Below are 13010 nucleotides of genomic sequence, written 5' to 3' on the forward strand. Positions count from 1 at the left end.
GAATTTGGAAACGAGGCTGGCCAAACTATTCAGGCAAGCTTGCTACCTCAGACATAAAAGACTCTTTCTACTTAAGAAAGTTTGTTTCCTCCGTTTAATTGTCTTGAAACACTTTGGAACGTTGGTTGGTTCAGAAACATTGCAGCATGTCAATCTTCTCCCTGAGGGAGGTTTCCGCACATGCCTTAGGAGTTAACCCACCTATGTTAGGTGCCCGTACTTAAGCAAACACATACCAAAATCTGTAGTATGTTTTACCACAGGTCCTTCTCCAGGCATGAATCTCCAGAGGAAATTATTAAACCCCTTTATTACAGTGGAGAAAGTGGTGATATTTCACTGACATACTTAAGACAAGAGGAAGTAGTTAGCTCCATGAAAGGAAAAAATAAAAAACATGACTGGATGACATGACACTTTAACTGCTAGCAACTGCCTGAAGCCACATTTTCATTAACACCCCAACCATCATTTCTTCTGGTGAATCTGCAAAAGCATTAGCAGTGGCAAAAAAAAAACTAAAGAAAGAGAGCTGGCCTTGGCACAGCCTAATCCAACTTAAATTTGTATCACCTGAGAAAACGTATTTAAAAAGACAAAGCAAAAAGCATGATGGAGCATTTTACTCGGCCATTAAAAGGACAGAAAAGAAAGAAAAGCTTCAAATTATCGCTGCAATGGGTAACATCCTAACTACAGACACAAACATTTGATAGAAGAGACTAAAACATGACTATGCGTATTGAGTGTAGCAGAAGGTTCTGGCAATTCTAGGAGCCAGAGCTGATAATCACAGAGATGACTTGCAATCCTGAAATTCAAGAAACCATGACCACTTCACAATGCATTTCAGTTTTGGTATACCTCTACTGAAAGTAGAGCTGCATATCAAAAACCAACCGTCCTGTAGCTTATTGACATTCTGTCCAAGCCAATAGCACAATACTTTCTTTTATTGTTCCATGTCTTCATATGAGCTATTTACTAAAAGGCTTTAGAATGGATTAAATAATAAAAATGACTAAGTTAAATATGACTACAAGCAGAGGAAGAAAACGGGCAAGGCAGAAAAAATGTTTTCAGAGGACAACTGCAAGCAGACATAAAGTGATAAGAGTAATATCATTCTTATAAAGCTGGAAATAGAGATAAAGGCTTTCTCACCTGCAGTGAAAAGAAAGGGAGAAAGACACACCAGCTACTCAGAGGAAGCAGGGTGGATTTGAAAAGCATATGCAGCGGACTTCTGTCCGCTGTTCTGCACACAGGGAAAAAGCTCAGGAAGTTCTAAAATGAACGGGCAAGTACTGAAGCAAAAATGAGTCAAGGTGGTGTGCAAAAGTAGAATTTTGCACTTCATAGGGTGCAAAATATAACCAACTTGGATTTCCACGTGCCTCGCCTTGAGGCATGTGGCAGATAAAAGCATGAAAGACTGGTATGCTGCTCTCTATTCTGATAGTAATTACTCTGCCAGCCCAAGGCCACAAACTTCTTAACAGGGCAGAAGCTTGGTCAAAGGAGACAACCCCATTGGTTGAAAGGCAAAGCATGAAAACTTGACTAAATTTCTGCCGCCTTTCTTTCCAGAACCATGGAGAACCGTGTGTTTAATTGGCAGCAGAGTTTCTGCCTCAGTACGATACCATAAAGATTCACTATCAACAAAGAAAAGGCAGTGTTTCAGAACAGATTTGGGCAGAGTGATACATGTGATGGAGCTGGACTGGAGAAACTATAGGAAGTCCACAGGTACTGTTTGAGGATGAGGTACCACAGATCCTACCTAGGTTACATCACAGCTAGGGACTGACTGCTGAAAGCAAAAGCTGTATCAAGAAGTAGAAAGACTTAAATGTGGTCTTTTTAGGTTGTTGCTATTAACTTATCTTGCAGTCCTGTTGGGGTTTTCTCCATACCCTAGTCTTTATCTTCACCAGTGCCCCTCAAATTGGTAGCTTCAAAAACCTGTTCCAAATCTGTGGTATCTCCTACCTCCCTCTGGCAGACATCATTGTCACAGTCTTCTGGGTACTGGCTGCAATGTACTGCTGGGGGCACACTGCTACACTTCCAAGCCATGAAAGCTGCACATACCATTAGGCTGGCCTGGAAGAGCTGACGCCGATGCACTATTTCCAGTAAAAAAGTACAATCCTCAGTGAAATTACCTAGCAGATCTCAGTAAATGTGCGTAATCCCAAACTGAGCTACTTATTGAAGGCAGTCTGGACTGAGATATTAATTTGGAATGAAACAACTGTATCCACTGTGGATGGCCTAGGGTAGATTACTTGGCTTAGAAAGATAACCAAGTTTTTTTTTCTGTTAAGGCTTACATTTTTTTTTCATAGTGGACTTAATAGCTCTTTTCTCTTCATCGTAAGAGAGACCATCTGGTTCAAATATTCAAACCCTTCTGACTGTGGGTTTTATGGTTTTACCTATCTTTTTTTCTTGTGGAACTTTTCAGCTATTCACTTGAATTAGATTTTACTAGTATTTATGCAAGAAGCTTAAATGAAGATATTTTCCAGTATGAAGTCAATGAATTGATTCCTAGGCATATAATCACTTGCAAACAATGGATACATACAGTTCCCAGCACTTTTATAAAACAAAGGTGTTTACTTTTCTGTTGATTATTTTCTGCTTAGCTGCATTCAAATGAATCCATTAAAAACGTGACTGCTTCACAGTAAGATGATCTTCAGCAAAAACAAACAACTGCTGTTTCCACTTCTCTTCATGGCCTTTAAAAACTACAGTCATCTGCACCCTGTATTTCAGGCAATTTATAGATGATAAGTCTGGTCTTGATTTGTTAATTTATTGTTTTAAACGTAGTTCTAACCTTCCTGCTTGGGAAAACAAATTGTTTTCCTACTTCATTACTTATTTATTGTCCCCTAACCAACCTTTGGACCTTTCAGAGTCTGATCAAAACACCAACAGGTCATCTCAAACTTCAGTCAGTCTTTCTGCCCATTGACTTCAGCTGGAATGATACGTCCACTCTGTTCGCCACGGCCACAAGTAAGCAAAACCCACTGTATTAGGAGAAAGGTAGAACAAACCAAGGGAACTTCCATAAACTAGCATACTTCTCCTGAATTGCACTATGGCTTTGACCCCTGCCTCATATGAAGAATTAAAATTTTTGTTTGTTTGTTTACCTGCCCTACAGAGAACCTGCATAACAGGTAGTTTGCAAGTAATTGCTAAATACTGTAAGCATTACTTACATACATAGACGGGACAGGATTGGAGAGAGAGAGGAGAAGACAGATCATGACAAGGAGGGAAGGCAGGTTATAACAGCTTAAATGGAAGATACTTTGTCAGGCAGAGACCAGAGGCATCAAAGCTTTTTCTGGCTCTATTGTGACTGATTCTCACTAACTGCATAGAGTTTTCTAGGGTCTGGACTAAATGATGCAGTAGGCAACTTCTAGAGCTTTTGATGGGTCCTGGCTGATTCTTCTTTATTTGATCCTTTTCCTAATAGCCCGCAAAGTCATTCTCTGAAACAGTGCAAGTGTAGAGATTGAAAAGATCAAACTCTGATACAAGCCTGAAATTATATCTGTGGAAACTGCTTTCATGTGCCACTTTTGTGATAACATTTATAATACAATGTTTGTAACAATGCAATTTCATCACCTTATAAATATCAATTTACCATTAAGGGAGGAAGGAAAGAACATCAAAAAAGACAAATGCAACCTTACCACCGTTTCTGCTTTGTTTTAATTGAACTAGTCTTGTTCAGATAAGCCTGTCTATCTCTTACAAAAACAACAGTTTATAGTTTAAACTGTGAAATTGTGAGAGAGTGTGTGTGTGTGTTGTAATTATGGTGCCTGCTAACAATTTCATACTGCCACATTGCACATATGGCTTCCAAGCTAGCTTTATCTGAATCTTTGTGAATCTATTCTCCGTGCTATTAAACTGAGCACATTCCACATCGTTCAAAAGTAATTACACTTTTGTCTAGAGTGTAGGAGACTGCTCTCCCCAAACAATGAAATTCTCATTATTAGAGCTGGCACAATAACGGCACTGGTGTTCACAACACTGTGCATTGTACCATCACAATAACTTATCCTAAGCTTGATGCACAAAGGTACACTGGAAATTAAAATTTCTCTAAAGCCACTGCGGGTTTTTTTTAATAGGCATTCTTTAGCTCAGTATAATTAGAGTCCTATTTGACTTTTTAAAAAGCTATATGCATTCAGATTTCCATTATCTTCACAACTTCTGAACAGTAGCTAAGTGCTCTAGCCGTATGCTGTTCTGATCCAATACTATTCACATGCTGATGACCCCAGACCAACAGGTGAAATGCAGGCCAGGATGTATGTGATAAGAGAATCCAAATGCAGCATTAAACCACCTTTTATTTTGGACAAGTGGAAGAAAAGCACGAAGCAATGTGTCGGTAAGCTCTTTGACCAGTACTACTGTTATTCTTAATATGACCAAAATTTCTTAATATTATTCCCAAATTACAGAGGAATAACTTAATTCACCACAGAACTGCAACATTTTTTAGTGTGAAGCAATAAAGCTATTTAACTGTGTGCTGTAATATTACCTAGTAATTTAAAGCACTGATGACAATGAACATTAAAAGTCACTGAAAGTGCAGGACAAGTGTGGGCTAGCAGTGCAGTCAATGCAGTTTGGAACAACTGGACAGTGACAAAGTCACACCTTACCAGTTTGATCTTTTGGTCAGAATTTCGGTTGTTTGGTTTTGTTTTGGGTTTGTTTTTTTATCTCATCCAGCATTTGTTGGATAGTCTACAGTTAAGATGAATGGTCAAATTTGACCACAGTATACCATGCCTGTGCTTTTAGCCTTGACATCTCTTATTTTCAGAAATTAGCACACAGACACAGCTGGTGAAACCAGTAGTCTTGAGAGGCGGCAAAAGCAACACGGTAAGGCATACAAATAGAAATAAAAAAAATAATCCCTCATTACTTAGGTGAGCTAACAACTGTAGCCTCAGCAGGTTTCTTCAAAAGAGGTACTGACTGATACTGTAATCCTCAAGTACTTTCCTGCTAAGCTTATGGGATGCTATGAACATCCTATGGGGACTGTCAGGTATATTTCAGGTCAAATGATTTGTCCTGTATTTTCTTCTGAGCTTTTGTTTTAAGTCTGATAAGTTATTGTTTCTTTTCTTACCAGTGGAAGACCTTTTGTACTTACAAGAAGTATCTAGTTTCTTCTATCACGAGGGAAGAGAGTTTGGGATAGATCCGCCCCTGACTTTCACAGAACCACAGAACGGTTGAGGTTGGAAGAGACCTCTGGAAGTCATCTGGTCCAACCCCCTGCTCAAGCAGGGCCACCTACAGCCAGATGCCCAGGGCTGTGTCCAAGTAGCTTTTGAGTATCTCCAAGGATGGAGACTCCACAACCTCCATGAGCAACCTGTTCCTGTGCTCAGTCACCCTCACAGTAAAAAGCACTTCCTCATGTTTATATGGGGCCTCCTCCGATTCAGTCTGTGCGCATTGCACTAACCCTTCTCTGGCTGCAGTTCCAGCATCCTCAGAGATACCCTGTTCCTTTTGATGGGGAGATAGCTTTTGCAGCTTTTTGCCAATTTGCTTAGGTTTGGAGATTTCTTTCTATGGATTTTGCCCTCCTTTTATAAAAATTTACCCAGCATTCTGAGCTGCGTCTCTACATTGGCAGTTGTTACAACTTGGTAAAGTGCAACGGGATATTTTCAGAAGTCTAAGCTGGGTAAACTGTTGAGTTATCACTCTGTTGCAACCAGCCCTTTACCTTAAGGATCCTAGGATGTCCCAGCTAGCAGGACTTCTAAAAGGAAGCACAGCTAGGAAAGTGAGGCCAAGAAATTTATTCTCAAGGTTGAAATTGTTTTCCTAACTGTCCCTTCATGACCCAGTGCTGAGAGGCAGAGTATAAGGAGACAAGGACAGTTGTGGTGACAAGAGGAATTCAGCTATGCAGCCTAGTGATGAGACAAAGCTGTGTAATTCCATACCTCTTCCAGATCCCTTGGCTGTGGTTTTCTTCTGCTGAGATTGTTCCCTAAGCCAAATGGGTGTTGTACATGTAAGCTAACGCAGAAAGTTCTTTCTGGATCTATACCGTGTCTATCTAAGAATCCCTTCAGAGAAGAGCCTTAGCCAACAGCCATGCACAAAGCAGTACAGTTTAGAGGGGTGCAGCAGAGTGATGCACTAGATGATTTCAGACAGGTTGTATGTCTGATCCTGTCTTATTGGACATTGGGAAGATCTGTAAAGGGGTATCTTGCTAAGTACAGCATGTGGCTGCAAAACAAGAACTCCATAGTCACTTGCAGACTCCGTCAGGTGCAGTAGTAGAGCTGGCAAGCTATTAAGAAGTGTGAAGCACACTGCTGGAGCTTTATCAATAAAACTGTATTGGACCGCACTGTGTGGTGGTGTGTGCACATGTGCATACACCTGGATTTGCTACCCAGACACTCTAAAATAGCAGAGAATATAAATTCAAACAGTGTACAAATGTCCTCTGTAACGCTACTAAAGTAAACACCCTTTGGGAATGACTTTCATAACTGCTAATCACCTAAATTGCAGTCATCTAAAAGTTATCCAAGCACTAGGTTCAGTTACTTCCTTCTTATAACTACATAGCACAACAGCAGAGGGAGTGATTATGTATATTTTACTTATTTGCACTGATCACTTCCTTCTTTCTGGAGACACATAGGCTACATCCTTTCTGACCTACCTGGATGATTTTTACAAGACACTCCTCACTAAAGCAGAGATATTACAAAAATGTCCCGTTCATACAAACTAGCAATTTTCTTAAATACGTATGAAGACAAAACCAGTCCCTGCAACTGCCCAAACATGCGTCAGATAAGCCTACAGCGTCTCACTACCACAGCAAAACTGTCTAAAACATGCAATAATTCAGTATCTTGTATTACAAAGAGACAGAACGAACAGTTTTGATATCACATTAAATATAGCCTTCATAGCAGAAGTCACACTAGATGATCAGTTAAACTTCTTGGTCTTAAAAACTATAAGTGAGTAAAGAAGTTAGTTAAAATCAGTTAAAGAGCAGTTAAGTGTTTCAGTGAGGTGTAGTTAAAATACTCCTGCTGGGATCCTTAGAAGACAATGAGTTTTTATTTCATAAGGGTCTGATTCTACACTAGTGGTGTCATCACAAGATTATCTATTGACTTAAATGTTGTCAGGAACAACCCCTTATCTTCAATACACTCTTAAAAGAAGCCAAAACACAGCAAAGCTCATACACCAGTTACATACCCTAACACCCCACTGATGGAACTATATATTAATGAATTACATCTCCACGAAACGTATGATAAAGGACAAAAAGTAAACAAGTTAGGAAAAGATAGTGACATATCTGCCCATGAGTAATTTTTCTGATGATGTTCTTTCTTCATTTGAAGTTGCAGTAACACAAAGTTGAATTAAATATTCCAAACCACTATTTGAACTTAAGCATTAGACCAAAAAGAAGGAAAAATGGATGGGGATCAGTGAGTTACTTTGTCTAGGACAAAATGAAGCTGAGCAGCTTCAGCGAATATCCAGTGATTTGGTCCTATGAGGAATAATAGTCCCTAAGACTTTTTACTTAGGGCTTTTTACATATGCATAATGAGCTGTAAGGGCTTAAATACCACTATGGAGCTGTTGCAGGCTTTTATGAGAATACACTATCACCTATTTTGCAATGCCTTTTTAAAAGCCTACAAATATGCAGGTCCATTCATTATCTTCACTTAAAGTGAAAGTGTCACTGCCCTTGTCAAAGTGGGAGACTAACAGAAAAGTTACAGTCAATTTGTAAACAGGCAAGAGCTGTGTAAGTGTGCTCACAATAGACAGCTTTGTCGAGGTGCCCAAGTCCTGGGGTCTCAATGCCTTCCCCTGCACCTTTCAACCTTTATAAAAATGTATCACATTACTCTGCAGGAAGGGCCCAAACACATCACGTTACAATAGCGACACTACGATACTAGTGAGGAACATGGCATTGCTCTTTGTTCTTTTTGTTTGTCTGCTTTTAGATAAAGCCAGTTCTGGACTTCCAGGGGGCTGCTAAATTAATGAATTAAGCGCACTGTGACATTCGTAAAGTGCACAAAAAGGTGGGAACTCACAAGTGAAAAAGTGACAGGCTGATTTAATTCCAAAAGGACAGCAAACCTTCCCGTAGGTATGTGCGGCATGTGAAATACACATCGCACGTGAATTTTTAAAACCAGCAAAATCCAAAGTTGCTTTTTTTACCTTTCATACAGACTTTCATGCCTTACTATTGCATAAACTTGGCATTGGGGTGATATTTCAGACACCATGCCAAACATGACTCTCACTTACAGTGTTCCAAAACCATTTACTGTTTGCTGAACACATACGCTTCAAATGCACGTCACTGTAGCTAAAAATTTTTAGCACCCTAAATGCCAGCAGGCAAAGGTGAGGAAAAGCAGAGTTTGCGCTGCGACTGATTTAGCGTTTGTAGTGGAGGGTAAAGGCAGTCCAGCTCGGTCAAAGCTTTCACATTATTGTAGCGTGTTCTGTACGTGTAACTGTGCACTGTATACTCCATAAAGTACAGATCTGGATGCCAAACTACTGTAGAGGCAGAATTCAAAGAATGGATGTAAGCACAATAGACCATTAGCAAACCTACCATTGTGTTGTGCTGAGAAGTGGGAGTCCTATGGCCACAGTTCTCTTGCGTCAGCAGAGAAACTGGCTGAAATTCCTCAGAGTGAGGCTTGTTGGGAAAACTCACATGCAAGGGAAGGTGAAAGGCTGGGAGCCCGTCACTCTCCTCTTCTCCCACTTTCTGTCTGCTTGTCACCATGGCTACCTCTCCATCTGCTTCCCCATACGGAGAGGCTGGTCGCTTGGAAGACATCCTGGAAGGAACAAAAGAGGAGAAAATAATGAAACCTCCAAATAAATCCTTAATGCCGTCATTGTGTGGTTAGGGGCCATTGTAACAGAAATGCCTTTTTTTGTGCTGGCAGAGAGCAGGAAACCATCCAAATACCACTGCAAAGCATACACAATTGGGAACAATGGCCAAGCAGGTAGCAACAGAACAGTGGCTTGTTTGTTGTGAGAATAATACACTAATATAGCACTCTCTTGTATTCTGGCTTCTTAAACATGAAAATTCACCTAAGAAGACTTTATAATGAAATGCAATTCTTTTTAAAAAAATACCCATCTGGTTTTGCATTTGCAAGAGACTCTAAGAAGATAGAATGTCTCCTGATACAAGCTATTGTCAACTTAGCTTTTAAGGAATAATCATCTGCATGTATTTAACCGTAACTGATAAAAAAATAAAGTAAAATAAAATAAACTACACTTGCTAGCAAGCCAAAATGTCTGTGTTTATAAAACTTCACCCATGTGAACAACAGAGTGTTATACTCATGTCGCAAGAATCTTTCCAGGTTTGCAGATCTGGGATAGTTAAGCAATTAAACATTTAGATGTTAATAATTTAAGCTTTTTGACAACACCAATTCAGGGTTGTACTAAGTGAATGAAGATCTGCTATCAAGATACCCTATACTTCCTACCTACCGCCAGATCTGGAAAAAGCAAGATACATAGTAAAAATTGTAACACAGTAAAAATCACACACAAATCTTGACTTTAAATTGAGGCCCACGTTCCGATAACACTGTTCTGATACCACATGTGTACGTTCAACTTTTAGAAAGACTGAAAGAATCCTTATGGCATTGGAAAATCCAGTTTTCATCCAAAACAGGCACTACTGAAAATCTTACAGAACAATCTGAATCCAGAACACTTTTTCAGCGTGGTCTTCAGAATACCGGGGTCCACTGAAGTATTAAAAAGCAGACAAGTCCTGGGTTTAATTAAAGCAACATTGTTCATGAAAATCAGTGTATGTGCATCGAATGCATACTGGGCCACTGTGCTAAGGAGGGACATCTGTAATAAGGAGTGGAATGAGAAATAAGAAATCCTATAGACATAGTCAAATTAAGAAAAAAAAAGGGGAAAAAAGATAAATATTTCATAGAAAATAGGAAGTTATGAACAAGGAAACTGAAGACTATTGTACGTAAAAGTTGAAAAGACAGGCTGAAGCAATACTCCTCCTCCTCCAAAATCTAGTATTTATGATTCTAATTACCCCATTTTGATTTTCCACTTCACAGTTAAAGGACTGCATTTCAAAAGCCCAGCAGCCTCTTGAACCATGTGTGGGGCTGCTGTGAGGTGGAGCATGTCCATACGATTTGGCATATTGAGCACGAAATGGTTCTTAGCAGCAGTCAACTGGGTCTGAAAACAAACAGTGACTTTAAACAGCCCTTTGTTAGGACTTATTTTGTTTCTAATGATCTCATTTTGAGCTTTGCCTCCTGAGCCAAGTTAGATTATATCTAAAAGAAAAAATACTCAAAAAAAAAAACACCTCAGACAAAAAAAATCCCTACCAGAACCTATACTCAGCTGCACATTGCCTGTTCTGAACACCACCTATTGCCTGTACATAGAGAAGCAATCTGTATTTTCTATTAATGTTTGACTTAGTCCAACAGACTAACACTTCATACATCCTACCTGAATTCTGTCTTCTAGGCTTTCCCACCTACGTGTCTGCAGCGAAGCATATGTATAAAGACAGAGATCACCAGATAGACTCTTACTGGCAGTTTTCTACTAGCCCACTGAATTTAGCATTTTACAGCTACGTTTGACGTGACAGATCCCAAGTTTTGCTCTGCAGAAACCATGCAACTCTCTCCTGAAGTTAATGTGAATTATTCATATTCTGCATTGCACTGCACCAAGAGACACATTTACTATTGATTCTGAGTGTAACATTTTGGTTACTCATTTCAACGCTGCCTTAATAGAAGCTTGGGTTTTTACAAAATATCTCTCTCTGAAAATCAGCACTAAGCGGTTGTCTCAATTTTGGCAAACAAAAAGGGAGGGGCACAAAGCCTACAGTTTCTCGATTATTCCACAGTAATATTCTATACCTTAGGACATTTATATTTTATAAGATGACTGAAAATATTGTAAAACATCCATAAAACTCTCCACTATGATTCACTTTGACAATACAATATAGAGAGAGGCCATCTTGCTTTGTATTGAAGATTTGAATTACATACTAGATACCCAAGTTATGTTGAGAACTCCTACTGCTGTTAACCCAGAATAACCCAGATTCTGTCACATTGCTTCACACAGGGAGTTTGACTATCCTGTTGAATTAAAGCTCTTCAGCTAACTTTATCAGGGAATATATGGTTTCCTCTACCGTGTTCAGTTAGCATGCTGCAGATCATCATCGCCTTCTGCTTGACACTGTTCCCAACAGCAATGATATAATTTTCTGCAGCGAATTTATAAAAACAGGCAAAGAAGGCACCTCCATGCAGTAGCAATAATAGAGATGATTAGGTTTTTGATCTAAAATGAAAACCTATGGGTTGGACCATAGGCCAACCTACAGCGATACTAGAGAAGGAAGAATAAACTTCTTCCTTCCACACACAGCTCTTGTAACATCCAGTTTAAGTTACAAGCCATGGGCTCATCACAATGCTAGAAGGCTAAGAAATTACGAAAATAGCTAAGGTGGTGAAGTTACAGATCTAAACTGCCTTAGTCTTCCAAGTGACTTGGGCACACAAAGAAACAGATGCACAACCCTAGGTAAAGCTCACACAGCTCAGGAGACAACTGCATTGGTTTTTTTTCAGGTAGCTCTGTCCATAGCCAACGTGAGTTAGGCATAATCTGGCCTTTCAGAAATCTCATCATCCCCTTTATCATCAAACACACACTTCACAGTTTCACAGAAATTACCTACTCCTTAACATCTGTGAAATTTCCACAAGGGCATGCAAGATTTAAATAAATAAATCCAGATCTACTTTTGGAAATGTCTTCCAAAAGGACAGTAACTACCAAAGCCTACAGCAGCAAAGAGTCAAATCGTTGATAGGTTCACAAGCAGAAAACAACATGATACAAGTGAAATTCATTCACAGACGGTCTTTCATTATTTCTACAGCTTTATTGGTCCCTTTTCTGAATTTTTAATGCTCCCACATCCCATATGATTGAATTATCTTCTTTTCATACATCTTCATCTTCCTACTGAGCTAATCCTAGGTCTTAACAGATTCCATACCTGAGATGCAAGTAGAGTTCCCATTATAAACAATAAGTAAAGGGAAACAGCTAAATTCTAAGTAACAACGTTATCTGAAACAGAGCTCTTTTAAACAGATCTAGGTCTAATGAAGGACTGGAGTTATCCCATCTTAACGAAGGACTGCAAACATCCTGGATCTACCATCAATGATAACATGACAGTTTACAACTTACATGACTTCAAGATCTTTTCCTCAAACTAGTTTAAACTCACAAGGGTTTTCAATTACATCCTTCTGAAAGAAGGTTTACAATGAGAGAGGAAACATCAGTTTCCTCAAACATCAACTTATGGATAGGATTAAAAAAAAACAAACAAAACCTCAAGATATAACTCTCAGAAACCTAGCAATAGGGTGGACCAGATTTTGAATCTAGAAGAGTGTCTCTGCAGATGAAATCTGTTGCAACTTAAGACTTGCAAGAAGAGTTACATTTTGAACTGTCATTAATTGTTTCTACCGAATATAAATAGCTAAATAGTTTTTTAGGCAACCTAAATCTGGGACACAGGCATTACTTTGCCCACTGTAGAGACACATCAGAGTTATGAAATGTATCCCCATACTAGATTTTTATCAGTGGTTAGGATGGAACTGAAGATCTAGTAGAGGGAATATTTTTCTGGTTTTGGAAAGGCTTCTTATATGCAGAAATTGAAGTAAAAACTCAAGCCTTTTGTTAAATTTTTATTAAATAAATGCTTTTCCAGGTAGCAAGAATTTTTTTTTTTAGAGATG

At 39.1% G+C, this 13010-nt stretch overlaps 1 protein-coding gene across 17 annotated transcripts in view; it reads right to left on the reverse strand.

Annotated features, from left to right (window-relative positions):
- Positions 1-13010, reverse strand: part of SOX5 (SRY-box transcription factor 5) — a 722135-nt gene that overhangs the window by 251935 nt on the left and 457190 nt on the right. For 14 of the 17 annotated variants that reach the window (XM_075114236.1, XM_075114227.1, XM_075114264.1 and 11 more), the window contains one exon: positions 8732-8963. In XM_075114236.1, the coding sequence (XP_074970337.1) occupies positions 8732-8962 (231 nt within the window). In that variant the 5' untranslated portion in view covers position 8963. The remainder of the gene's footprint in view (positions 1-8731; positions 8964-13010) is intronic. The other 3 variants (XM_075114353.1, XM_075114342.1, XM_075114312.1) reach the window with 1 other exon arrangement.

The sequence above is a fragment of the Phalacrocorax aristotelis genome, chromosome 1, assembly GCF_949628215.1.
Source record: "Phalacrocorax aristotelis chromosome 1, bGulAri2.1, whole genome shotgun sequence".
Lineage (NCBI taxonomy): Eukaryota > Metazoa > Chordata > Aves > Suliformes > Phalacrocoracidae > Phalacrocorax > Phalacrocorax aristotelis.